The 27,320-nt window shown below is 44.1% G+C and overlaps 1 protein-coding gene across 13 annotated transcripts in view; it reads right to left on the minus strand.

The window, feature by feature from the left end:
* Positions 1-2,317: 2,317 nt before the first annotated feature.
* LRRC28 (leucine rich repeat containing 28) overlaps positions 2,318-27,320 on the minus strand; it is a 75,664-nt gene continuing 50,661 nt past the window's right edge. For 2 of the 13 annotated variants that reach the window (XM_067305741.1, XM_067305743.1), the window contains one exon: positions 22,528-27,241. In XM_067305741.1, coding sequence (XP_067161842.1) covers positions 27,169-27,241 — 73 coding nt within the window. In that variant the 3' untranslated portion in view covers positions 22,528-27,168. Of the gene's footprint in view, positions 2,345-11,484; positions 11,825-12,408; positions 12,571-13,743; positions 15,469-17,745; positions 17,843-18,995; positions 19,143-19,474; positions 19,589-22,527; positions 27,242-27,320 lie in introns of those variants that run through there. The other 11 variants (XR_010885743.1, XR_010885744.1, XR_010885742.1 and 8 more) reach the window with 11 other exon arrangements.

The following is a 27,320-nucleotide window of genomic DNA, read 5'->3' on the forward strand; positions in this document are numbered from 1 at the left end:
CTAGAGCATCCTGATACCAGGCACAGATTCGTGCCTAACATCCATGCAGAAACCCAAGGCTTCCTGACTCCATAGTCCCATTCTTGGATCTTCCCAACAGCCCTCCAATCTTCCTGCAGATACACTCAGTGGTAAAATCCATGGACTAGTTTTACCCTATGCTGCATAACAGAACACCAGCAAGGAATTGCATCTGCCCCGATTTCCCCATCTACCATTAGCAAAATTAAAGCAAGGCCAGCACTGTCCTCTTTTACAAGCACAGTGTGACAGCACAAGGAGAAAACCGCAAGAGGAAAAGATGATGTGGTTTGAAGACAGAGAGAGAGACACACAGAAAGAAAAAGATGTCATTGCTCTCTGAAAGCATCCAGAAATGTTTCTATTCAATTCATTCAGGCCTACATGAGATCAGGGAGAGTACAGGACTACTGTGAGGAAAATCTAGGTCACATATGATCACAGCAGCACAGCTGCCATACTCTCAATGGCCATGTAAAGCGAGGACTGCAGCAAGAACCTCTCTTTGCTGAAGAGGGTTTTTTTCAGTCCAGTTTTACAATTTCCCCTCATTAAGGTGTATTTTCCGGCAGGACTGCGAGTACATTGGGTCTTCAAGTGGGGTGAAGGATTTAGCTATAAATCCCAAAGATGATTCAGTAAGTGGAATTTCTGTAGGATCATTTAAATAGTTTATAGGCTGCCAGGCAGGATTTTAACCTTCTAATGGTGACAGAAGCAGTATTACTTTCCTGCTCTTTTGAATGCTAACATATTTCTTAGTTCTCTGTTTCATATCTGTTATGGAAAGATACATATTGCTCCCATTTTCAATGAGGAAACAGGAATCTTACACCATTTTAATACATTAATACATCTGTGAAAACTTCCTGAAATTCTCTTTCATTCAGTGCTCTCTTTTAGTTAAATACGCAGGTCAGTGTCCCTTCCTACCTTTCAAACAGAGAAGTTAAAATACATGCACACACACAAAAAGAAATAGGACAATATATCCCCAAACTATTGCCTTTTTCTCATGTTTGAACAGACTCTCTGTCACCATCCCTTCTCCCCTTTTCTACACCTGAACAAAAACAGGAAGGATCTAAAGCCCAATACTGAACACTCCTGCAATGCAAAAGATTAGAGGGAAGGGACAAATGTTCAGGGGTGCCACAAAGTTAAGCCAGGCGTCTTGGAGCAGCATTCATTAAGGAGCTCTGCCAAAACTCCCAGGCTTCCCAGCTCCTCGCACAAAGACAGCTGCACCACCAGCAGCTGTGCAGCCTGGGGAACCGCAGGAAGCGATACACAGCACAAGTCAGGAAAATAATGCACGGGGGATCCTTCTGGTGGAAGCACGGATGTTATAGATAAAGCATTAGTAAGGATTTGTTCCCCAAAACAAGCTGCCCAGACAGCAGAGTAACAGGAAATCAAATCACCTAACCGAGCGCAGAAACTGAGTCATGCCTATTGTTAGACGTGGCCATTTGTCTCCCAAGGTTTTCCAAGTCTAATGATGCTGGAGCCCTTTCCAAACCCTAGGACTAGTACAAGCTGCTTCCAAGTTTAGGGTAAGAAGGGTCACAGTTGGGGCTTAGGGCAAGGACTCCTCTGAGTCATCCCTGCTAATTATATACATTAGCATGTTTTGAAAAGACAGACATATTAATGCATGACAGCTGCAACAGCAAGGACCTCATATCTTAGGTAATATGTCTATTACCGGGGACTATAAAAAGTAATGTTCCTGATATAATATTAAAAATCACACATTAAATTCACCCTGGCCTGAGCTCTCATGTGCCATTTAACCCTGGCAGCCTGGCCCCTCTGCTCCGGGTGAATCTGCCCCTGTGGAAATTCTGGGAGCTTCTAATGATCCTTCGGAGCATGCCCTGGGCTCTGAGATCTGGGAAACTGGATGAAATGGGCTGTTAATCTGCTCCTCAGTGACTCTTACGTTCAGATTTTGCAAGTACTTGAGGGCTGTGCCTGCGTGTTAGCCAGTTTGAATTTTGAATTCTAATCAGATGAACTAAGAAACTTCCAATCTAATTAGAAGAACAGTAGGGTTTGTTCTTAATCCACAACCATTTAATCTTCTGTCTCATTAATTGTGCACAGGCTGTATGAATATGTATATCTGGAAGGAAAAAAAAAAAAATTCTTTGACCTTGAGGAGAATGATAACACACACACGAAGTAGGTGTGCACTCACCTTTCATCACACTTGCTTTATTATGTAGATTCAGCCATTCCTATTGCTGTGAATCAGGTTATTGAGCGTTATAGGCAATCCCGCAGCCAATTAGGAATCAGTCCTGATGAACCGTGGAACCTGTAATGATTAGCAGAGTATTTACAGGCAAGCTGCCTGCTGACAATTTGCATGCAAATAAAAATGTATGTGTTTAGAAAGGCCGTGCTAGACAATATAACTAGCGCACCCAGAAGCTGGGATGAGGAAGAGAGGAAATGTATTCAAAGACAAAAGATTCAGAGCACTAAATAGGATTTTGTTTAGGAGCTTGAATATTCTGCTTCAGTACAGCAGTGCCATTCCTGCAATCACTTGTGGAAAATTATTAATATTTTTATTAATAAACATTCAATTTTTTGAAGACTTTAGTTCTATATATGTATGTACATAGCTTGGTCACACTGTTTCTACTACGGAATGAAGAGTTCAGCTGTCAGGAATATTTCCTCCTCTTAATTTATGAAATTATTCCATACCCCTAAGAAAAATAAGCTTATGAGCAAATTCTCTGGTTTTCCGGATGAGATGTTATTAACATTCACTGGGGCTGTGTCAAGTGGCTTTTCCTCATTTTCTTTCTAATCCACCAAAGGAATTAATGTAACGCATTGCCAAAGAGTGGCATCCATGCTCCTGAGATGCTACTTTCCCCTAACCACCTGATGAAATTTGAGAGTTTCTTCTCTTCTTGAGAAGAGCTGAGCACAGGAGAGGAAGCATTTAGTTTTCTGCAGGATTTAGACCATGTCTTCTTCTTTAGATCTCTTTTGCTCCTCTTGCATTCAGTTACAGAATGTCCCCAAAATGACTTTACGCCTGTCCACTTTCTGCAGTGCATAACTCCTACTGGAATAAGTGGGAATTAGGCCTAAGTAGCTGGTGTGTTTCAGGCACAACACCTGGAAAATATCTGGCTAGGAATCATTTGTGAAACAAGGACACAGGTTTAGGCTAGAGAAAATCCTAAAGATCAGGGGCTAGAGAAAATCTGGCTCCGGGATCTGAACAGGGCTGTTGTGCAGCTGTTGTTGAAAATCTCACTCTGGGACACGTGAAAAAAATTGGTGAGGCTATCAGAAAGAAGCTGGCTCCAGTTCCCTTGCTCACTTGACTTTTCTCCCTAGTGGAGACTAAGTTGCCCCATCAAAGTGGAACAGAGGCAGGTAACGAGGCAAACTAAAGAACAGAGCGAGGGAAGGGATGCTAAATCCCTGTCAGGCAAGAAGGATCACAAAAAGGACCTCAAATCCCAGATCCCAAGATGGATCATGTCAGGGTCGTGCAACCCTGTTATGTGTGAGAGCTGTGAGAAGGTGGATCTCTGTTACGCACATAACCTGGCAAATCCAGCTGGAACGGGAAGGGGGGGCGCAAGGCAGAAAAATGGGATGACACTGTAGGGTGACTGTTGAAGAAAACAAGGGCTATCCCCACTTTAGTTTTCTTCTCGGGTAACATCCTTCTGCTTATGGCTCTTTGCTGGCTCCATTGTGGTTTATTTAAAAAGTCTCCCTGGACAAAAAAATTCAACATAAATCCCCAGCTTGTGATGTGAGATGCTGCAGAAGTGACCTATTCCCTCAACAATAAAGCAAGTGCCAGCAGACGAGGGCTCCTTCGCCGCAGGGACGGCACGAGTCACAGCTTAAGAGCTGCCCTTAAGTGAACCAGCATCTACACATGCAAAGCCTTCACCCCAAGTGGAGAAGACCTTTTAACTTGAGTCTGTCAAACATCAAGGGGATTAAGGGTACCATTTAACTCATCCCAGCTTCTCAGCTAACAGTATCCTTGCATGCACCTCCACTGCTCTTTTGCAGCACCAGGCAAGTTCACTTGAGCCAGCTCTTGAGGCTTCAAAATGAATGTAGATAACAAGTTAAACTGGCCATGGAGATGCAGCTTGAAGCAGTCCCTCTAACATAACAGGTTGCAGCTGCACAAGGGAGCAGTAATAGCCAGCGTCCTGCAAGGGTCCAGTGCTTTCTGCAGGATCGTGGCACACGCTGGCCCCCGTCGAGCATGACGAGGGGAGACCTGCCACATCCACGGTAGAGCAGGATTCGTCCACCTAGCAGCATTCCCAAACCCCAGCTTCTGCATAGAGGTTGGTCACAAACATCATCTGTTTCCAAAGGATGGTTTGCACTGGGGTGAAGTGAAACAAGTCCAGTTGTTGCGTTTCTTTTCCCCTGTGGAGCAGGTTCAGGCCAAAGAAATTTAACTGCTACTCAGCTGTTTTCTGCTGACATCGCTTGCATTCTTCTGTCTTCTCAAATAACATTTGGAGCTCCCTGCCAGACAGTGCAACTTGATATATGCCCTGATTACAGAGGGTGGAGGGGAAGAGAGTAAGTTGGCTAATATTTTTCCCTTACAAATCTACATGGTCCAATCTACAGTTTAACCTGCAATAAAAACAGCAATTTCTGAAGGCTGGGTTACTCAGTCAGGGCCAATACTTGTACCTGAAACCTTTATACCCAGATTACTTTTAAGAGGTTGTGATAAAATTAACATCAATAGTATTTCCATGCTACACCTTTCGAAACCACCCAATGAATTTTAAGTCCCAGACTCTTGGATCTAAAGACAAGATTTGATTCAGTTTAGAGCCTTTCAGCTGACATTCAACCACAGAACAAAAATCCTTATTCAACCCCAATAAGCTTTTCCTCCCCGGGTAACTCTGAGATTCTTCACAACAAAAAGGACGGTTTGCCTTTCATGAACCCAGGTTCCTGTGGTTGCCACCAACAGAGGAAAAAGCCAGCATTTACCACACAAGAGTTTTCCTGTACTAATGGCAGGAAATACCGCAAATACCAGGATGAAATAAAAATCCAGAGCCCCTCCAAATGCCACATGAAGTAGCAAGGTAAGGGCTTAGAATTCCTGGTATTTAGAAGTCAATGCTCCTCTATGTGTTTGGAAATTCAGGGGTTTATTACTGCCTCTTATTCCCAAATGCAGTTTGCTTATTTTTGCCTCCTTATCATGACAGCAGTGCTCTTAGAATTTTTTATTATATTTCAAACATAAGCAACAGGGATGATCACATCAGGAAAAGAAGATGACACTGTTCTGGCAGTGCCCCTGCTCTACAAAAGAGAGAGAAAAAAAATCCCTTTCTTTCTGCTAGAGGTGAACCATGCTGGGATACTTGGCTCCATCTCCCCGCATTTCTCTCCCAGGGCTAGAACTGAAACATGATGAGAAATTTTACTCTGCTGTCAGCTGGCCTGAGGACAAGGACAGATCTCTCTGAGGAAAGGCAGCTCCCAAGGGGCTCACAACTAAGAAGTATTTCAGCTGCCCTGCTGTAAAAGCCTAGCTCTCACCATAGCCATGGCCTCAGCTATTGGACGTGCAGCTGGAGCACAGTCCCGGCTCGCTGCACGGACAAGGGAGGGCCGGAGCGAGGACGGGTGGTTGGTTGGACGGACAGGCGGCCCCTTTCATTCCTCCCGCATGAGCCACCAGCCATGTATTACTGACTATTTGTATAGCTGTATGTCCTAGGAGCCGGAGCCTGAACCGGGGTGTAGGCACCAAAAGCATAAATGTCATCAGGCTGAACAAAACCTCCATCTCGCAGGTGAATCTTAGGATTTACCGGAGCAAGTTTCCACATTTTATATTACTTCAAGATTCATCACCTGATCTAAATTATACTATCACCAGTCTAAATTATTCTGTGATCACCTCTCACTCAAGGCATCCTGGGGCCAAGTATCACGGGACTCTGACAGACTATACCGGCAACGTGACAACATACCAGCAGCGTGTCCGTGCCCACCCTGTTCTTCCGTGGTTCCCTCCAGGCTCCCTAGTCACACTGCCAGGCTGCTGGGCTAACCTGATACCGCCATTGCTTCATTCCAAGCAGTCACTAAAACATCTCTTTGCAAGGGATTTCCAAAGTATATTTGACCTGAGGTGTTCTCCAGTCCTTCCACCCCTACTGGGACACTCTTTGGGACACCCGATACCCAGTTGTCTCAGGAATGCCTTACGGAGAGTAGGCAAGTGAGTCAGCTTGGGGGGCTTCTTTGAATAAATCAGCTCTTGGAGGGGATGAAAGAAAAACATTACAGGTTTTGGTCCTTTTCATTCAAAACACCTTATCTAGCAGTAGAGGGAGCGAGCAGGGCAGATTCACCCTTGAACAAGATCATCTCTTGCTAGCTCTCCTTACAGCATTCCCAGCTTCTGCCCTTCACTGGATACAGAGCATGAATGTGGGAATGAATCACTGCTGATCTTGGCAAAATACCAATCCCCCTCCCTTTGCTCCAGCTTGGAATGATCCCAATTTTCCAAATGGTTTCAGTGAATCCAGGATTTAAGTTCAGCTATTAAAAAGTAGGGAGAATCCATAAATCACAGGATTTATATCAGAGAGCTCTTTGACACATTTAAAACAATTACTGGGAAATATATGATCTTCCTAAAAATAACTATTTAGGTGAACACCGGGGAAAAGCTACTGTAAAAACATAATGCGTGGACAGTCTCATCTCCATTCCCCACCCCCAAAGGCAGGCATGGAAGACCAAATACTTTACTCTCTTTTGCTGCTTGCAGTTGTATTAGAATTGATAATATGCTGAAACGGCACATGCTTCTGATCATGTTAGAGCAGTATAAAAATTATGCAGTAATCAAACGTATACCTGGTTTCAAGCCCAGCAGGGTGGCAATCTCCAGTCCACAGGAGGTCATTTTTTCAGCCATCATAATGTAATCACAAGCCATTTTGCGAGCACACTTTTACACCAGGCTTATATCAATGGTGACATTGGCACTCACACAGACATGGGAGTACTAGGAACAGGTAGGAAGAGCTAATCTAGAAATGGGTTAAAGAAGGCAAATACATCCACCTTGAGTCCACACCCTGCCAGAAATTTTTACCAGCAAAAATTTTCCAGCTTCCAACTGACAATGCTGCTCTGTCATGGGAATATACAGTTTTCAGCTTTTGCTGATGTTGTTTCTGGGTTTCCGCTACTGCTCTTGGTATGTGACTAGAGCATGACAGTTTGTGTAGCTTACAGATGCGGTTCCCATAACAGCAGAAATGGGGTTTGCCACCTCCATCACACAAAATATACCTTCTACTGGTTAAATACAACCTGTACTGATTAAGCTTCAGAGGAGAGAAACTGGTTAAATACTGGCTTTAAACGGGTATATCAGAAATGCCCTACTGAATAGGTCAGAACACGCCTACCATCTGACCCGAATTAGGACAGAAGATCAGGAAACCACGCACCAAAAGTACATTAGCTCCAGGTCACAGGAAGCACCTGTGCTGCTGTGGCACCAGATATCTACTGAATAAAACATCTACAATGGCAACAGAAACACATACCCTCTCTGACCCTGCCAGCGCTTTGCCATGAGACAAAACCAACACTTGACTTCCGCAGCTGAGGCAATTTCTGTCATTAAGCCCAATAATCCTGCAACTCGGGCACGAATGCTCTGAAAACTAACCCTTGGTGGCGTATGATGTCTGGGGAACATACTGAGAGATTCCACACTGCCCTGCGGCTCTGGCTCTGCCGCGTGGATCCTCCAGTTTGCAAACCCAGGCTGTAAGAATTACGCTGCCTTGTAGATGTCGAGGCCACTGAGATGCTCCGGCCTGCAAGTGAGGCTCTCCACAGTGGTTAGAGCAGTCCGAAACAGGAAGAGGGAGCTTCTCCACTGTCCCCTGCAGAAACCCAAAGACAAGGACATTTCTGAGTTTTGTCCCCTCACCTTCCCAATCTCTTGGCTTTGCTCTCAGTCCCGGATCTCCTCACGGGCTTCTGTTGCTAGTTCCACCACCCCTTCCCCCAAGAAGGGAGCATTTCACATGAGCTTGCAGTTCTGGAATCCAGCAATTCGCACTTCTGAGCCTCCTGCATTGCACCTTCCCAATGCTACAATTCACACTTGCTCTACAGTCCTGTTAGCAAGAAGCTACCAGGGAAAACAAGCACAGATTTACTTGGTGGGGGGAGGCATCCAGCTCCAAATAAACACAAACTTGGGAAGTGGGACTTACTGCATGGAACACTGAAAACCTTTGGTTTTGGCTACTTGCGCATCTGACTTTTGACTATACTCTGCACAGGATTAGCGTTATTGCTACAACCCACTTAGGAAATGTCTGAAAAAGATTCAGCCACTGCAGCATGATGAGGGAAGATGTCTTGATTTAAGAACACAGGCATTACTAGAAAGGGGAAAAAAAATAAAAGGGTCCCTTACTGTTCTGACATATCAAAAGGAGACTAATGAACCACAAGTTCATAGAATGACCCTGCTCTTCATTTCAGAGCTAGGCTGCCCTTTTGTGTTAAGGACACTGAATAACAAGAGCAAGAACAAATAGAAAGAACCCTTTCCCCCTGCCCAAAGTAAATTTTGAAATGAAATCATTTAAAAAATACACCCTTCTGCCCTACTTTAAGGTCCACATAGGAACAGATGAAAAGTTTTGTTCCATTGGCAAAACTGAATCAAGGTTTTTGATCCTCAAAGATCTCTTAATCGCTTTGCACATGAGTTCTTTTCATTATTTCAAACATACTTGAAGACGACTCCCGCCACACTACTTTTTTTTTTTTTTTTTTTTTTAAACTTTTCTGTGTTTGGGCCATTTCCCAGCCGACTGTGGCAGTATTGCAGGCAGCTGTTGGTTCTTTGCTCACTGCAAGTTTCAAGACATATACATGTTGATCTGCATTAGTAAAGTCCAGGAAAGCACGGTCCTCCAGTATCTTGTTTCCAATTTTGGTAACTCACGACATACGTGCTTCTAGTGCTTAAGAAGGGTTTCAAGGAAGACTACGTGCTTCTGGAAAAAAAAAAAAAAAAAAAAAGTAGTAAAGTAGTTGTTGCTGGACTTGTTGTTTTCTAAAAGCCTGACTCAGAATTGGGATCTCAGTCACATCAGACAATTTAAATTAAGGTTTCTCCAAAACTTCAAGGCTCTACAATTCCAATAATAAGTCAAACCTACAGCAAAACACCCATTCTTAAAACTCTGATAGAATTTGCAATAACTTCGGCCTTTTTAGCATCCCAGTGAGTGAGATGAGCTGAGGAGAGTGCTCAACTGGACTCAGACATGGAGGTTTTCAATAAATACGCACAGCATTCTTATGTTTTTGATTAAATTCTTGCTCCTGGCTTTTGGCTCTCTGACCAACTGAAAGGGTAGAGACACTTCTTGAAACAAAGACCATCCTTTTGTTCTTTGTCTGTGCAAGACTTAGCAACAAGCGGGCTCCCAAAAATTATAATACAAATTATAGGCAGGAAAGATGGGAGGTGGAGTCAGAGGGCTCACAAGCCATTAAGGGGGTTGGATAACATCAAAAACAAACTCCACCTGCAAAGCTGCATGTAGGCAGCAGAGCAGAGCAACAGTTTAATGCGTTCAGAGCCTGAGGCACTGTTTAGCTAGTGGGTGGATGCTTTTTGAGCCAGCTTCATCTACCCAAATGGTGTCAAAGCCATTGTAAACTGCCTTGATAAATTCTGGTCACAAAGCAATCCAGAGCTGGAGGCCTGCAGGAGAAGGCTTCCGGCTGTACGAACACAGCACAGGCGGACTCTTTGCTGCGGTACAAGGTGCAGAGAACAACCGTACGCTGCTGCGCAGACAGGCTACCTTTCCCATTCACTCCAGCCTACACCACCGGCCTGAGACCCTCTGGCAGACCGAGGGACACTGTCTCTCCTTCACGTCTCCTTGTCATTAACAAGAGGAAAGACAGTCTTTCTGCTGGGTGTCAAAAGAGCTGGCTTGAACTTCTGCCCCCCTGCATGCAACCAAATCAAATAATTCAGCCGCTGTGAGCCCCTTTTTCCTTGCCTTCCCTCTTTTCCCGGTGTCTATTCCCCAAGGGCAGGGAAAGCCTCTGACCATAAGTTTATACAGTACCTAGCACAACAGCATTTGTGCTGATATTTGGGTTTCCAGATGCAGCCACAGTAGAACAACATTTAGATCATGGGCGTTTATTCCACCGAAGCAGATGAGTCAGACGAAATGGAGCCGAGACCACAGCAGCCATCGCTGCCTCGCAAGGCACGTCGCCGGCGCCGAACGGAGACAACAAGACGCGTCCCCGTCTGCCACTGCCCTCGCGCCTGCAGCCTCGCGGGAAGGAGCGGAGGCCCCAACGCCGAGCCCGTGCCGACCTCGCGGAGGCTGCACACGTCCGCACAGCAAACAGAGTAGACCTGGACGGATTAGCCTTCTCCTCGTTAATTATCAGGTGCAGACCACTGCTCACCGCGACAAGCACGTTTTCCAAAGCCTGACAAGCTGGGAATAAAGGGAACCCGGGGATTCGAGACACCTCCTAACTAGCTCTCCGCAGCGGCAACGCCAGACACGGGTTGACAGCTAGCGTGCGGCGGGAGAGCATTGCTCATAAGAGCTTCCCTAAGGATGGAGCTTCCTCGCCCACGCAGGCGCAGGGGTTGCTCCCTGTAGGTGGTTGCCATTCTGCAACACCTTCCCGCAGCTCAGTCCTGTATCTGACACACGCCACAGCCGCGTTCGGCACTTTGTGCGGATTTCTTTTGTACCTACCGGTGTCTTGCTGCTTGCAGAGTAATTACCAGCTCTGCCCTTCCCAGCACACGTTGTAACATTAAACCTTATTTTACTTGGCAGCTAGAGCTCACTTTTCAGGCAGCTGTGAGAAAAAGACCCCTTGGCTGATGCAAATAAACATAGTTTTATTTTTAATTTGTGAATTAAAACAAACAGCTTGTGTTCCAGGCTGCGTAGTACACATCCATCTCAATAAAACCCCACACAGAGCAAAGGAGACCTTCTGGCCTCTCTGATGCTCTGTGGGATGCCTGGTTTTACTCTTAATATTGCACATTGATAAGGATGGAAAACTTCAGAAGCTTCTGACTCCTTTTTGCTTACCCCCCCCGGGAAATGCGAGGCCAGCTGCACAGACTACTGTTTCTGCTGAAATAAAACAGTCTAGCAGGAGGTGGGAATTAAACCTAGAGTCTAGGTTTAACCTACAGAGAACTGAAACTAAACCTACGCACTAGATCTGACTAATCTTGTCCACGGTCTTGTCCCTCACGGTGACTTAGAGCAGATGTTTCAGAGGGTCGCTTTGTGAAGACCACCTTTGGGAGCTAAGTCACAGCAGCTGCAATCAGCTCTTGCCCCAAGAATAGAGTCTGAACACCCAAGGAATTTTTATCCTAGCTAGCCTAACTGCTGATGGCAGTGGCCTTATTCCTAACAAACTCAAGTCACTGAAGCCCAGCACCGAAATCCAAGTTTGTGATGACCTCATCTAGCAGGGGTTACAGGAAACACACAAGCAGAGACAGAGACTGATGAGGTGCCTGCAAGCCTGGCGTCACAGGGCTGCCGCTCCGCTCGCAGCTACAACAGCAGGAGCAGCAGCGGCAGACGGAGCAGGGTTGTTCAAACAGTAGAGCCGGTCCTTCCTCAGACATACGGCTCTAGCAGCAGATGAAAACAACTAGTGAGGAGGTTTGAGGACAGCAGTCCTGGAACGCAGGGAACACATGTGAAAAACAAATGCAAGGCTGAGAGTGGCTCTTGTATCTTGTTGTTCCTGGCATGGCAGTATGTTGGATATACAGGTTCTTTTTCAAGTAGAACCAAGCTTGAAATTTTCACTCATCAGGCATTTCATTTAAACTACATCCTGAAGACAGAGAAGACAGCCAAGAGGCTGGGTCCTACACTCTCTATGTGCCGCAGTTCTCCGCCACAAAATAAACCCCAAAAGGTGAAGATGCACTGAGTATGTACAAAACTGCCAACCTAGATGCGCCCGCACACGCTGCTCTACTACAGAAAGATGCCAAGAGCAGAGCTTTTTTAGCTAGGAAGGCAGGCAGGCAATGAGAGAACTCCAAATTGTGAGATTAGGTTCCCTTAGCACATAGACTATGCGGTGTATATAAATGATATAGAATAGCGAAAGGCACAGGACTTGGACTCAAGAGCACTTGGTTCAGTTTATGTCCTTCCCCTAGGCTTTATGTAAAGGTTTAGGAAACACGGTGTGTATCCCTTCCTTTGGGTAGGGTTTTACATTTATAAAAGAAATATTATAACTCTTCACCTGTTTTCTCTGGTTCGGTCCACTTGAATCCGTGTCTGTATCAATGGAGCAGTTCAGAGCACTCGTTTCTCTAAGCTAAATACTGCCAGCAGCAGCACTGCAGAACGGTGAGGGGTTATGATTCTGACAATTGCTCTTTGATATCACACTGGATTACTGTGACTGGGGGAAAGAAGAGAAAAACCACATTGCAAATTCACAAGCTCAGGATATTGTTGTGTTCTGAAGCTGACCACCGCAATAGGGTGGATTAGAAAGCTTTGGTGTGAAGTATGGGGATCTGAGGCAAGAGTTTTCATTAGTCCCTCCTGTGGATGCTCTAACATAGCAGGACATAGTTTCCAGTACTGCTGCCCACCAGCTTTTCCCAGCTCAGCCTGTTGCTTGTGGGAGATTTGTGCAAGAAGCCAGTCTGCTATTCTAATGCAACTCAAAGCCAACTCCTTCAGTGGACAAAATACAGCCAGAGCAAATTTCGTATCTGCTTCCCCAAGGTCCAGTCTCTCAAACAAACAAACAAAAAAAAGTTTGTTTTTATAGAGCTGGGGTTAAAAAGCACGTCTTGGAAATGTACTGAGTGGAGCAATCCTCCAGCACCACCCAAAACTAGCCAGCAAACGAAAGCTCGCCAAGGCTGTTAATTTGGCAGCTGGGGGGAAATGAAACCTATTGCTACCATCTGCCTGAAGGAAACAGAGGCAAAGAAAAACCCTGCTGTGGGAGTAGAAGGAGAGGTTCAGAACAGCAAAGACAACAAAAACCAAACAAGGCACTTGTTAAACTCCCTCCCTCCTTTTTTCTCCACCACTAAACGCTGCAGGACAATGATCAATCTATTCAATAGAAGCTTAAAACAAAACTCCCAGGAGTTGTGCAGGTCTCTGTTTTCTTACGGATTCTGGCTCATTAGGGCCCTCCTCCCTGGTAAATCTTTAAGACAACACAAATAGTTTGCATGCTCCAAGCCCCACAGATGGTTTGGATCCGAAAGTCCTTGTGCAAACTGCAGTGGTCATGAAACCCATCCTTTCAGCTAAAATTTGGGATGCATCACTTTGCTACTGCTGTTTGTACTGCTCAGTTTGTGAACCAGAATAAACAAGCCAGCTTTCAAAAAAGAAAGGCAGTTTGAAAGGTGCTTGATCTAGTGTGAGCCCTTTATTCAGGTAATGTTACCCCAAGGGCAACAGTGGCTATAGCGTGTGCTGTTTGAAGAAAGTATCTCTCTCAGCAATATTCCTGCCATGGTGGGGGTTAATCTTCAATCAGCTCTATCTGTGGAGCCGGCCACCACAGCTGCACCAAGATCTCAGGCCGGAAAGCTGGCGAGAATACCTTGGTAGTGCACCAGGAGGCTCTGGGAATTTCATTACATTTTCCATTCACCCAGCGTGTCTCCGGAAGGCCATCTAGGGAAGAGAACAGAACGAGCATGTTGCTGCCCAACCCTCTGGAGTTTCTCCTTTCACACCCACTGCCAAAGCACAAACACCCTTACCCTAGGCCAGATCTTTACACCAGCAAAAAGCAAAATCCAGTAATATCAGCTACAAACTCTTGCCGTAACCTCTACTGACCAGACAAGAGGGGACAAGCCCCTCTTCCCAACTCCAGCAGAGCTGAACACTGATTCTCTCTTGCCTCGAACTTAAGTTACAAGAAAAAAAAAAACATTCCAGTGCTGTCCACGGAGCAGCACGGCTGGCATCCTCCCTTGGAGACTGGGCAGCCACTCTGGTACATGTCGAGGCTTGTTGCTGCAGCCTGGAGGAGCTATTCCTGGACCGGCTTTCTCAGCTGACCCTTGCAATGGTGCCGTGGCAGTCCAGCCTGCGCATCAGACTCCTTGCTGGAGCCCTGCAAGAAGCTGCAATTAGCAGAGCTGGCAGGGGTGAGGGGTAAGGAATTTATCAGCTCTGCGGGTAATTTCAGAGAGGGCACATGCAAATGCAACTCAGCTGGATTCACTCATCTCCTCATCAGAGCAGATGTGAGGATATCCGGTGACCTTGCTGAAAACAGACTCACCTGGAGAGATGCGGAGGTTTGTACCAAAACCCAGAGTTCTTCCGAAGAGCACTTTTCACTTGGTGACTGCAAAATTCTCCTTGCAAGCAAAAAAATCCTTCTGCAAATAACAGACCACCACCAGGCGCACAGAAAAAGTCATCTCTGTGCTGAGGGGGTACACTGAGCATTTCAGTAGGTGCCCCAAACAGAAGGGAAAGGTGCAGGGCTCGGGAATCGCAACTCCAAGGTCTGATAGGGACCATTGCCTCCTTACAGCAGGATATTTATCACCTTTTCAGTATGTTCACATGACCTGTGGGAGTAAAGGGCAACCAGACAGACATCCAGCCCCAGGCATCTGAACACCACTTTGCACACTAAGGAGGGGATCAGGGTTTGGTGCCATGCTGTACCCTGCTTTATGCCATGCTCCAGGAGAGAAGTGACACCGAACCCCAGGAGTTCCCAGTGCGTGAGCAGTCACAGTAGTATGTGCTGAGAGCAGGGATAGCTGTGGTGTAAGCAAAGCTCTCTCTGCAGCACTGTCTTAAATCCAACTTAAAATTGAGCTTCTGTTTCAAGTCAGATTTTCCCCTGATGTGCCTCATCCTGCCCAGAGACTAAAATAGAGAAAGTGAGAAAACAGACCTTTATTACCAACTGCAGTCCCCACTGCCCAGCAACCAGCTCTGCACTCCATGTTAGCCTTGCATTAAGAGAAAATAATAAAACCCAACAAGCCACATTACCCACAAAATAAAATATAGACAGCACAAGCTTTTATGTAGCTCAGGCAGCAATCACCACGTGTCTGCAAGCTGAGCAGCGGAGAGCTGCACTCCTCGTCCTGCAGACACTTGCCAGCCTCTGCTGCTGCTCCGACTGAACGTGCTGCAGTGGTGCCGAGGCAGGAGGTGGGCAGGCTGCAGTCCAGACAGCGTCATTAGGTAAAGCTGGGGCTGCAGGCTCTGGTCTCCTGTCGGCACCGCTGAACAGGGTGATCCCTTTGCAGGATTCCTGGGTTCTTCCATTTGTGAATGGTTTCTTCTACTGGAAAAGAAAACAAGAGGTAGTAGATACAGTGATAACTGTAACAAAACAGTTAAATCAGGGTTAATCTGCCAGCCTGCGTGCAGATGTGGTAGGGAACACTAGAAGGACTGCAGCTTGCTACTGGCATTGCCTACCATAATTACCCCGACGCAAATCATGGTTACACCCTGCTCCGTAGACCGCTTTGAATTTCCATCAGCTCCAAACACATCCCAGGCAGATACGGGGCCTGCTTCTATCCCTGCTGATGTCTATAGCAAGACTTCAAGGGTCCAAAGTCCACACAGGACTGCTTACGTGAACTTGGTATTTAACAAACGATTTGGATGAGCCAAGGTAAATAGGCAAGGCAGACACCATGGAACGCAAAGGAGCTGTTTTAGCTGAAATCATGAGGAGCACGTTAGCCCTGAGGGAGAAGCAGGAGGAAAGAAATCTCTAGACTTTATAAAAAGACCTGGTCTCTATAAGGAGATACGAGCATCTCCCCAGTCAACCAGAGATACCCACCCACATTCCTCCCACCCACCGTGGCTTTCAGCAAGGCAGGGCAAAAGCATCTTTAAGCGTCTCTCATCCCTTCTTGCTCCCTGCTTCCCTCTGGCCTGCGACAGCCCGGGGACCACGCACATCCCCAGGGCAGCACTGCAGACCCCCACCGCACAGAGCAGCCCCAGCGGCCCTGCACACGCTTGCACGGCTGCAGCGGAGAAACGCTGCTGCCCGCAGCTGCCCGGGGGAGCAGCATTGCCCCTCGCCAGACGTGTGCCAGGGACAGAGCAGCACCCACCGCTGGGCAGTCCCTGGGACACCGGAGCCCGAGCGCCTGCGCTCTGAGGCGCCTGCTCAACCTCTGGCGTATAACCCCGCGACACGATCTCCCTCGTTTCCACGCGGGGCATCCCCTTGCTGCCTCCTACGCTGCCCAGCGTGGGCACAAGCTTATCCCGCTGGCTGCAGGCTGTTAGTCGGCCAAGCGGACTCCTCCAGCATGAAATTTATATGTAGCTTCCGGGATGCTAAGAGGGTATTGCCACCCGGCCTGCCTGAGCTAGGTGGGATTTGGGGGAAGAATGCCTTCCGCAGCTGCAGCAACGAGAGGCTACAGTCCAGTCCGGCGTTAACACCCCCACTCCCCCAAAACAGGCAGTGAGAATCCGGTTAGGATCTTCCCACAAACAGGCCAACCTCGTGGAAGAGGGGTAGGCAGCGGGGAGGCACGCGAGCACGAGCTCTCGCCCCGCCACAAAGAGCTTCTGTCTCCCCACACGCTGCATCGGAGGGAGGGCGGCGGGGGAGAGAAAAGGAGCAGTCTCCGGCCACGTGGCAGGTCAAACCACCGCCCAGCTTGCTGGCATCCGCTAAAGTTTAGCTCTGCTCCAAGCCAGCAGTGAATCATCCCTGGCAGGTAAGAGTGATGTTAATTTATGATATGCCAAGTGCGAGCAGATCTTTTGGTGGCAGTCCAGCGGTTTTAGTCTTATTAACACGCGGCGCTGGCTCAGGTTACAGCCGCGCGCGTTCAATGCCGGCAAGTGGCATTTGAAACAATGACAAGCTTTGGAACAATCACTTGCGGCGCGGGGCCGGGGCCGCCGCGCCGCCGGGCGGCACAAGGAAGGCCGGGAAGCTAATAACCCGTTTGGCTCGGAGAGCAACAGGTGGCCGCCCGGGTTGCCGCAGGAGCTTTAAACTGTCTGAAGGACACAGTCAGGGATCATTTTAACCCATTAAGCTGCTTAAGCCTTCCCTTACACTGATTTGAACTTCAAGAGAGTATTAAATCTTAAAGAGCTTAGCCATCCGTCTTCGGGAAAGCTCTCTGCTGCACATCAGCCCTCCCCGTGCCGCACCATGGAAGTGCACAGCCCTCCTCTAAAAGCCGACAGACGCGAACGCAAGACCCCTCTGGCAGCTGAACCCGGTCCACACGGCCGAAAAGCAGTAAGCTTCACATGATCACATTGCGCAAGGGCAGCAAGTCCTACGGGGAGACAGGCAACGGGAGCGTGCGCTCCGAGGGGGAACACAGCGCCGTCCCCACCGCGCGGCTCGACAGGCCGAGGACACCGTGCTCCTCAGAGACGGAGCAGGGGGATAGGTCAGAGAGGAAAACATCTACTCATCAGTTCCTCCCTTGCCAGCCGCACCAGGGAGAGAAGAAAACACGTTGCTGAGACCTTGAGGCTGCCTTGGATTGTGTCTAGGGAACACAAGCCACATCCAGGGAAGAGGTCTGCAGGTGGAAAATGACTTCCGAATGCAGCTTCTTACCTTGACACTTGGGCAGAGCAAAGGCAGTCCAAAGCACTCCAACCGCTTCTGCTTTCATCAGAAAATGTGACCATTGAGATATAAAAGACATGTTTTGCTGCAGAAAACATTAATATTCCATCCAAGCCATGTATCAAAGCTGTATTTCTGAATTTGGAACATTAATTCAAAATGAAACTTTTGAAGTATCAAATGACAGACGTTTCAGAGTAAAACAGTAAAATATGATCTGACATGTAACCTTTTCCAAAGCTGTGTTTCCAAATCAAATGTTTTCAAAATTTTTAGATTCTTCTACTCAAAAAGTCTTACTCTTGCAAGTAACATTTTTATTTTCCAGCCAGATACTTCCCAAAGGAAAGAATTTTAAACAATAAACCAGGTCTCATTAAATGAATGTAAGGATTTGGCTACATGTGAGATCTGATCCAGAAGAGAGAAGGGTATATATTTATAGAAAAATAGCTGTCTCAGATTTAAACTCCAGGTGTGTGCATGTACTTATTCCCAAGTGAAATTAAAGGAATTAAGTTCATTCAGAACAAGGCACTTTCATTCTGGAATAAGAGCATCCACATATGAAATTAAATCAAGAATAGCTAAACCCATAGCTAAGGTCTCAGGCTACTGACTGTAAATGAAGCTGCATATATTCGTTCTCCCTCGTGCTGCTTCTTGCTGCGTGACACACCTGATCCCCTGGATAAATGTTCTCGAGTTAGCTAGTGAGTAAAGTACTAGTCCCTGCCTGCCTACGAACACCTCATGATAACACTTCAATGAGATGGACTGGAATCAGTACTCCCGATCTTCGCAGCTTGGGGCCACGGCTGGGCAGGGAGGTTACGCAGCACGCCGCACTGCAAGGGAGGGAGCGGCACCGCAGCAGGACTGGCCTGGAAAGAAATTCCTGCCTAATAGGTATTAGTTCCTACACCATTTAAGCTTCCTCGAGGAAGGAAGAAAAAGGAGATATTTAGGAAGGATTTTTGATCCAAAACCCAAACTTCTCCCAAGTATCCTTATAGGAATCGGACAAAGAGAACAGAAAAACTTTGAGCCCCCAGGTTTGACAGTGGAAGGCAGGATTAGATACTGCTAAATCTAAAAATCTGATACGAGCACTGATTTAATATAAATTAATCCATTAATTCATGTTAAATTAGATATCCCCTATTCATCTGCAGCTGGAACAGAATGCATATTTGTGATATAGATAATTTTACAGAAACGTGACTATGTGCTCTCACCTGATGAAACTTCTGTCACGGCATTCAGGTAACACACAAATCTGGCATTAGTGAACATGGGACCACAGCCAGAGTTTGTGTACCGACTGTAATGGAACAGCGTTCTTACTGAGGGCTGAGAAAGAAGAGGAGGACTGTTGTTTTAGACTACACAGGAGGAAAAACAAAAGCAGGTGTTAACAAACTGTAAGGGTAATAAGCACATCAGCAGAAGTATGAAATCAACTCTTAATTCTTAATCCTGCAAAGATGTAAGATACAAACTAACTCCCTATTGTGGCAGTTACTGCATTCTTATAGAAAAATAAAGATACAGAACAGTAAGGTGAATATATGGAAAAATTAGTCCTGCTTATTTGTAGTCTCAACAGAAAAATCACAGAAAATCTAATTTTATCTGATCACAGAGAAGAGATATGGGGTTCTCCACTGCCTAGACTACTCACTGTTTTTCATCCTACTTTCAAAGGAGCACTTACCTAGAATTCATACGGGAGACCTTGCCAGCCCTCTTTGAAGCTAGGCTTTCTGAAGAAAATTAAGCTGTTTTTCCTGGTAATTCTTCTCTTCATTTATCGTCTACATTGATTTGGCTTTTTGCAAAATGAAATTAGAGAGGCAGCAGAGTTAGGACAAAAGCAAAGGCAGCCAAATTCAAGTCCATGCTCAGACTGTCTCAAAACTTCAGTGCCAGCAAAGCAATCACAGTTATCAGAAACTGACCCAAGAATATTCAGCTTGATTCTTCTAATTACTTTAACAATAAAAATCAATGGTTAGAACTTTAAAGCATAAAGAAAACATACTAAGATTAATATAATAGTTACAAGGGCAGAGTTACAGGAGCCAGAGAGTCAATCAACAGAAGCAGAACGGGGTATGTTTGCTACCACCATTAGTTAATACTTGCCCCCAGAAAAAACAGTGGTTATATTTTTAAACATATTTTTCATAAGATCCATGCAATGGCCGCAGTATCTTCAGATCATTTCTCAAATTTATCAAGATTATGTTGAATTCTAATCTTGTTCAGGCAATGTAATTGCAGTTGCACCTGGCTTAGTGTCACCTGTAAATTTAATAAATAAATGCACTTAATGCCTTGACTAATGTTGTAAACGAAAAAGCTCAGAAGCTCCAGAATCAGGGCAGATTCCCATTGAGCTCCACCAGCTCGATCCTTCCAGTTGGAAGAAAGCAACTGAAGGTTAGTTTCCAGCCAGCTCTACACATCCCTCCCAGTTTCATCTGGGCTACTTTACATTACTGAACTGACAGTTTTTGATTACTGAACCAAAAAACATCACAGAAGAATTCAAAGCCACAAATATATCCCTTGGATCATGCTTTCCAACAACTACCTGCTCCCAGAATTGTGGAAAGGACAGTCGCCAGGGATTCGGAACACCAAGCAGCGCAGGGCTAGGTATGAATACAGCAGAAGGGGGCAAACAGAAATAACTTCTTCCTAAACATCCTGTAGACAACACTTAGTGCCAGAGATGCACCTTTTTGTTACTTCGGTGGTGGTAAGACTAGCAGATTTTCCAGGCTTTATGTGAAAAAGATTGTGCTGTCGTTGTTCCTCATTCTTACACAAAATATTTAGCCTTCCAGCGGACCTTAAGTGCACCACAATGGAATTTAACAAAGCATTTTTGCTTTCTTACTAAAATAGCTTCATTTGCTGTTACAGAAGTGAATTTATAGAAAATTCATAGTACTAGATCAATACTAACTGCATATTGCATTTTATGTTACAAGAAAGCTTTCTCAACTGATCTGAAAATATATTAAACAAGGTAGTAACTTCACAAGGTTCACAGAAAATGACAACAGAACTTTCAAGGCACTGACCCGCATGCAGTGGCCATAGTCACAGTTAGAAACAGAAGAGCCATCCACGACTGACAGGTTTCTTTGACAGAAAGAGCCAGTCAACATTTACATTCCTCATGAATGTACAAAGTATCATCAGGACACCTGAGAAAGCAGACCTTGATTGACACCTGAGACGCATCATCAGAAAGCCAAATCACTCCACCATCTCCAACAACAAAACTGCTTCCATTCTCGAGATTCAAGATCTCTCACAAATGCATCAAGGTGCTTTGCCTGGGAGTGGGAGACATCTGAAGAGCATAATGGGTGTTGAAAATGCACGCTAGGAGGGTCTTTTTTAATTAAAACACAAAAAAATAAAGACAGTACCTATTCAATTGATCAACTCTTGCTCTCTTATTCATCAAGTAGCAGACATAAATCTGATAGTTATAAACAGCCACTCCTAAAGAGACCCCTGAGCTGCTTCTGTGGAACATGGGCAGGACTCCTCAGTGCGGAAGAGAAAAGGCTCTACGGTAACATTACGTGAACACTGAAGCTGGAGGATACAGACACTATGGTTCACTTTGGCTCTAAAGCTCCCAGACTGATGTCATCACACAGAACAGCCCTAAATCTTGGCTTAGAAGTCACAAAACAGCCAGTGCCTTTCTAAGTGAGATCCTCAGCTCTTCTCATTTCCTGCACACAATAGCATTATTCAGCCACTGAAGTTTCCACTTAACTTGTATTTATGCCAACTACTTTTAATTGCAAAGGAAAAGGATGTTAAATTCTCCCATTTGTTTTTAATTCATAAGGGACATACCAGTGCTTGGTAAGAGTTATAGGTTAAGGGTTGTTCTCCCCCGCTAGTCTGCATCATCCTCCTGCCATCACACAAATTGAGGAGCTCACTACAATGCAAGGGTGTAGGAAAATGCATGTTATCATTTTTAAAACACTACAGAGACAAATCACTGTAAACTTACTAGCAAAAAAGGATGAGGGAAGTCTGAATGGTCTCTAATCCGTTCAAGACATCACTGTAACTGATGTTCAGAGTCACCTTGACCAATGCTGGTCTCATTTAAGGATAGGCTAGTACTCTCCTAATACATGTACAATAATTCAGAGAATTTTAAACTTTAACAGCTCATCAGAAGAGATACAGAGTAGGAGACTTGACTGAAGCAAAACTCTGCACAGCAAGGACTAAAGTAACTGTAAAGATTGATGCTTAATTTCTGCTTATTCTTGGCAATCTTGTCCCAGTGATATCTGTTAGATGGGCAAAAAGGCTGCTGAATGCTGCCTGTGGAACAACATATGAACCACAGCCACATCTACAGACTATTAGGGTGGCCCATAACACAGCCCTATTGAAAATTATTTTTCTTTTGATCAATCCATAGAAAGATCTGAAGTAATGTTTCCATAGGGGTTTTGTTCATATTATGCAGTATCTGGCAAACTACATTATCTGTTTGAGACAAAGCGATTAAGCAAATTGAAGCTGTGTTTTGGACTTAGTTAAAGTATTTTGAAAAGTTTCCCTCCTCCCCCCTCCCTGCCTCTCAGCATTGGGATAGGAGACTTGTTAGATAATTACTATGCAAATGACCCGGAATAAAAATTATACCCTACATGCTAACATAGTTTAATAGCCCCAGGTGCAGAAGTTTAGTCGACTTCAATGGACTGTAACTCTATCCAAAAATATAGTTTATTAACAAACACGTACAATAAATTGCACTACTAACTTTAAATAAAACATCTAGCAGGCTCACTTTCACACTAGTTGACATTTGGTTAATACAGAGCTAAAAGCAATACATATATGCTTTCAACAGACACAGACTGAACTCAATTGTAATCCAAGCTCAAGTTGTAATCCAAAGAAGGACACATGTAGCAAAAACAATAGAGACTTCACACGAACCTTGCCATTTCTTTCCACCAGACCTTTGGTCTCTTACAAAATAGGTCTGTAATACAAAAAGTAATAAAAATTCTGGATTCAATTTACTCAGCCTCTTCCATCACAGATTAACATTTTGCAATAATGTGAGTAGCATTAAGAGGGAGGTAAGAGGCAAAGACAATTACATCTTGGAATTACATAAGTTCAGCTGCAGACAGAAAGGTTGCCTAACAACAGGCATGGAGTTCAGTCTCATTGTCCCAACTTTTGCAAGAAACACCATGACGGTAAAACACATTCTTCTCTCTCATCAATTAAGACTTGATCCAGCTTCCACTGATATCGAGGCAAAGGTTCTTCCGTTATCAGTGGTACTCTGATGGGGCCTCCGTGGCCTTCACAAACCAAAAAAAAAGGTCACCTTCTCCAGTGAAAGTTTTGTCACTCTCCAATCTTCAACTTGGCTGTAGTGTCAGTAAAACCTGACAAACTGTTACCACACGGGGGATTACAACAGTCTTGTCCTCCCTTCTTGCCAGAAAAAGGGATTCAGCAGAATTTGATATAAAAGAATTGCAGCCAACTTGGCAATAAACAGCTCCGCTCTGCTCAGTGTAAGATCTTGACCTCATCACAATGAAGTAAATAGGAGGTTTGTAATGAACTTCAATAAAAGCCCAATAGAAATATCAGGCCAAAACAGAGAAATACTCACTTCTTGATATTAGAGCTTGTTTTTTTGCTAAGGAAGGACATTTGTATTTCTGATGCTCTATGGTGGGAGTAGCAGGAAGGTTCCAAAGCACAATATTCCAAACGTAACAACATCCAGTATAAAACTGCTCAAGTAGAATTTTTAAACAAAGCTAGAGATTCTTCCATTTCCTTCATGGTAAAACAAAAAGTTATCTCTGTAAGCACAACCCAGTATGGTCTCAGTATTATTAGCGAGATGCCTGTTATCACAACAAATAAAAATTACGCCTGTGCTCCCTAATTGCATTAGGAGTTAATCTTAGAAAAATTTTATAGGAATATCAATGGGTTAAAAACGTTTATAACCTGTCTTTCTTCTGCACCCATCCTCTTATAATTTCTAGTAAAAATCAGAAACTTCCCCCACTCCCACCCTAAGCAAAGAGTTAAGATCTATTTTTATGATACAAAAATCCTTAAAAATGGACTTTTTCTTATACTGCTGGCACCAGGTTCTGTGAAACTCAAGGAGAAACTGATCTCAAAATGAACAGACCTGACCAACAAGAGCAATCAAACTTACTTAGAAGTAAATGCATTAAAGAGAAGTCACAAAGTATGTGAACTTGCATTGAAAAAATTAATGACACACACTTCAATCAGCAACAAGCTCCCTCCCCTCTGTGCAACTTGCATAGCTGGCTCCTCATGTTAGCTAGTATGAAATACTGTTACAGTAGAACAACAACATTAGAAAAATTTGGACAAGTGAGAAGGGAGTTATTTTAATCTAGAACAATACCACCCAAAGATACAGATGAATACAAACAAACACTGTTTGTATCAGAGACATGAATTTAAGCTACATTTTCAGTCTGTATATTGGCTTTCCTCTTCCCTCTTAAAAAAAAAAAGGGTATGACATTTCATCTTCAGTTGCATGCTTAAGTCATTTATTCATTGAACATTCCATTCTTGATATATCATCTATCAAAATGTTAGTTAAGATTCATCCTGCTTATAGAACAAATCAGAATTTCTTCTGAACTGCACTTGCAGACAATAATAAAGACACTGATATGAAGCCAATAAAAAAATAATTAGATTGTGGGAAAAAAAAAGTCAAGCCCCACTCTTACTATTTGACTCTTAATAAAACAGAAGCCTACGCCTTTTAACTGACCAAAAGATTTAACACCAAAACACCATTGACAGATAGAATTCAGAAATAAACTTTGTTTTAAACAAAGTCTATGAGTTGCTAATGACAAAAAAAAACGTAAAATAAACTGCCAACAAAACATATGCTCCAAAGAATACAGAGGAAACCACAATAAAAATGATACTGAAAAGTCATGATCAGAATATTGCACCAATAATTAATACATGTAATACTACAATAGATTTTTATCAGAATATTTTGCAGGATTATTTTCAGTCCAACAATATTTTACTTAATGGAAGGACTAGTGTGTGGAATCAGGTGCAATTTTAAAATGGGTGTGTTTCATATTTCTTTTTTCTGTTCACCAATACACACCTTTTAAAATGCCAGGTCAATTCACAATAGCTCTATTCCAAAAGCTAAAAACACATGACATATGACTGTAAGACAAATTAAACCATTTTAATGACATCTGCATGTGCCATCCATTAAATTACTGGATTCTGTACTACACTTGCACATTTCTGATACAGGCATATATTGAACATGGGCAACTTATACCTCAAATGTGTAGTACTGCAGAAAAAGAAAACAGCTGAAGATTCATATTGCAGCTTCTACGGTAATCCCCACTTGGTAGGAAGGCCTGTTGGGGATACCAAAATTGAAACAAATTAGTGAAGTAACAGAGTAAGAAATCCAATAGCACAAAGTCTGCTTGGACATGGCTCTTTCCCCTATTGCAAATAGTTTTATTAAATGGGATTTATTTTAGAAAGTTTCACAATTCTTAAAAAGTAGATGATACTTGCATTCCTGAAGGATTAAGCTCTATATTTCTTAATGCTAATCCAACTCTCTGAAACCAACCCAGTAAAACCATCACAGCTTTTACAAGTAACACGCACAACCTAAAAATTCCACCCCCCAAAACTGCCTTTTTGGTATTCTTTTAAGCTCTTAAGATACCCTATGTATTGAAGAGATGCCAGGAAGCTTGCAGCAGGAACAAATGCTTCTTTGGCAAAAGGAAAACATTTTAATGCCTCCTCCCTTCAAAGTATGTGCACCTCACCACAACATATGCTAATATACTACCAAATAAGCCTCTTTATCTTGCCATTTTTATAACAAACTGTTTCATTCATATCTATTTCAGCATGTAACTAACTACTGCACAGAGTGGAACATTGTGTTAAATCAACACATGGTTTATACCTAAGAATAAATCATGAAGACATTGTATTAAAAATTTATATATTCCAAAACAAGCCAAGAGGGGCTGGTTTTATATAAGTTGTTTCAGTGTAAAATTAAAAATTGAAGTTATGCAGACATTTTGGGCCTTTTTTCCATCCTTTGTCCTTTATTTAAAATGAACATGATCAAACAAAAAAGGATTCCCATGAAGACGATGAGTGGAATTCTGTGCTAAATCCGCTATTAACATGCTAAAACAAATGTTACAGCCCTTTTGTGAAGATACCTATGTATGCATATATGCCTACACATGGATATACACATACTTTTCCCCCTTTTCCAGCTTTCTTTGAGGTTACGACACTCAACTGAACCTCTTTCGGAAATCAGCCAAATGCTGAACCAAGAAAAGGATGAAGAACAGCTCTTTGGCTCTTTGCAGGTCTACAGTCTGCGCTTACCAAAATAATAAATATAGATAAATATTTACCATCATATTACTATTTTTTTCAAGTGAAATTTGTATTTAAAGTCTTCTTCCTCCTGAAGAACTCAAAGAAACAAGAGGGAAAGTGTTTTCTAAATAGCCCAAGATTAAAATAGAGAAAACACATCCCCAAACATGCTGGAGCAAGACCAATTAGTGTAATGTTGGTATCAGCCTTCGTTACAGAAGCAGGTTCTTTAGTCTCCGCACACGTCCTCATTATTCCAAGGAAATCAGTGTGGCTTGTAATGGTATCAGAAAGACAGACCTGCTTTGAATACACAGATTTAAATACCAGTTAGCTACCAAAGATTCAGTCTACAACTGGGATAATTGTATTGGGAAAACGATTAAGACAAGTGGGAGAAAATAAAGCCAAGTTCTATGGGAGAGTCACTGCGATCCTTCAAAGATTTCTCTCAGCTTAGATCTATACACCTGCATCCCACTGTAGGGTGAAGAGAATGGGGGGGGGGGGCTAAGAATTGAAAACTGGCTTGTCAGAAATGGACATTTTTTCTTTTTTTTAATTATAGATCAATTGAACACCGTTAGAACTGGCCTCACTTGAAAACTGCCACACTTGAAAAAATACTGGAAATCTGAAGATAAGACTCATGAATTTGTTTGGTTTGTATGCTGTCTTGGAGGAGAGAGAAGATAATACTTGTAAAAGCTTGTTATTTACACTTCCAGAAAGTTTCTGCAGTTCATCCAACTTTGATAGGGCAGCAATTAAGTGCCTCTCCGTGTTCCCAGATGGGCACTTCAGCTGCTTTGGCACACATGCACGCACACAGTATTCCAGTACCAACGGGCTACGCAGTCTTAATGCGGCTTTAAGCTGGCAGCACTCCTGAGTAGTTTTAAGTGTTTATCAACTCAGTAGGTCAAAAGTCTGCAGACACTGGGTGGAGCAGCAGTATGCCACAAAACTAACAGTTGTCCTCCTGCAGAGAGAAAAAAAAAAGGGGGGGGGGGGAAGAGTTGTCAGTACAAGATTAAAGCTACTGGCCCCATTCCACAGCA

The sequence above is a fragment of the Apteryx mantelli genome, chromosome 15, assembly GCF_036417845.1.
Source record: "Apteryx mantelli isolate bAptMan1 chromosome 15, bAptMan1.hap1, whole genome shotgun sequence".
Taxonomy (NCBI): Eukaryota; Metazoa; Chordata; class Aves; order Apterygiformes; family Apterygidae; genus Apteryx; species Apteryx mantelli.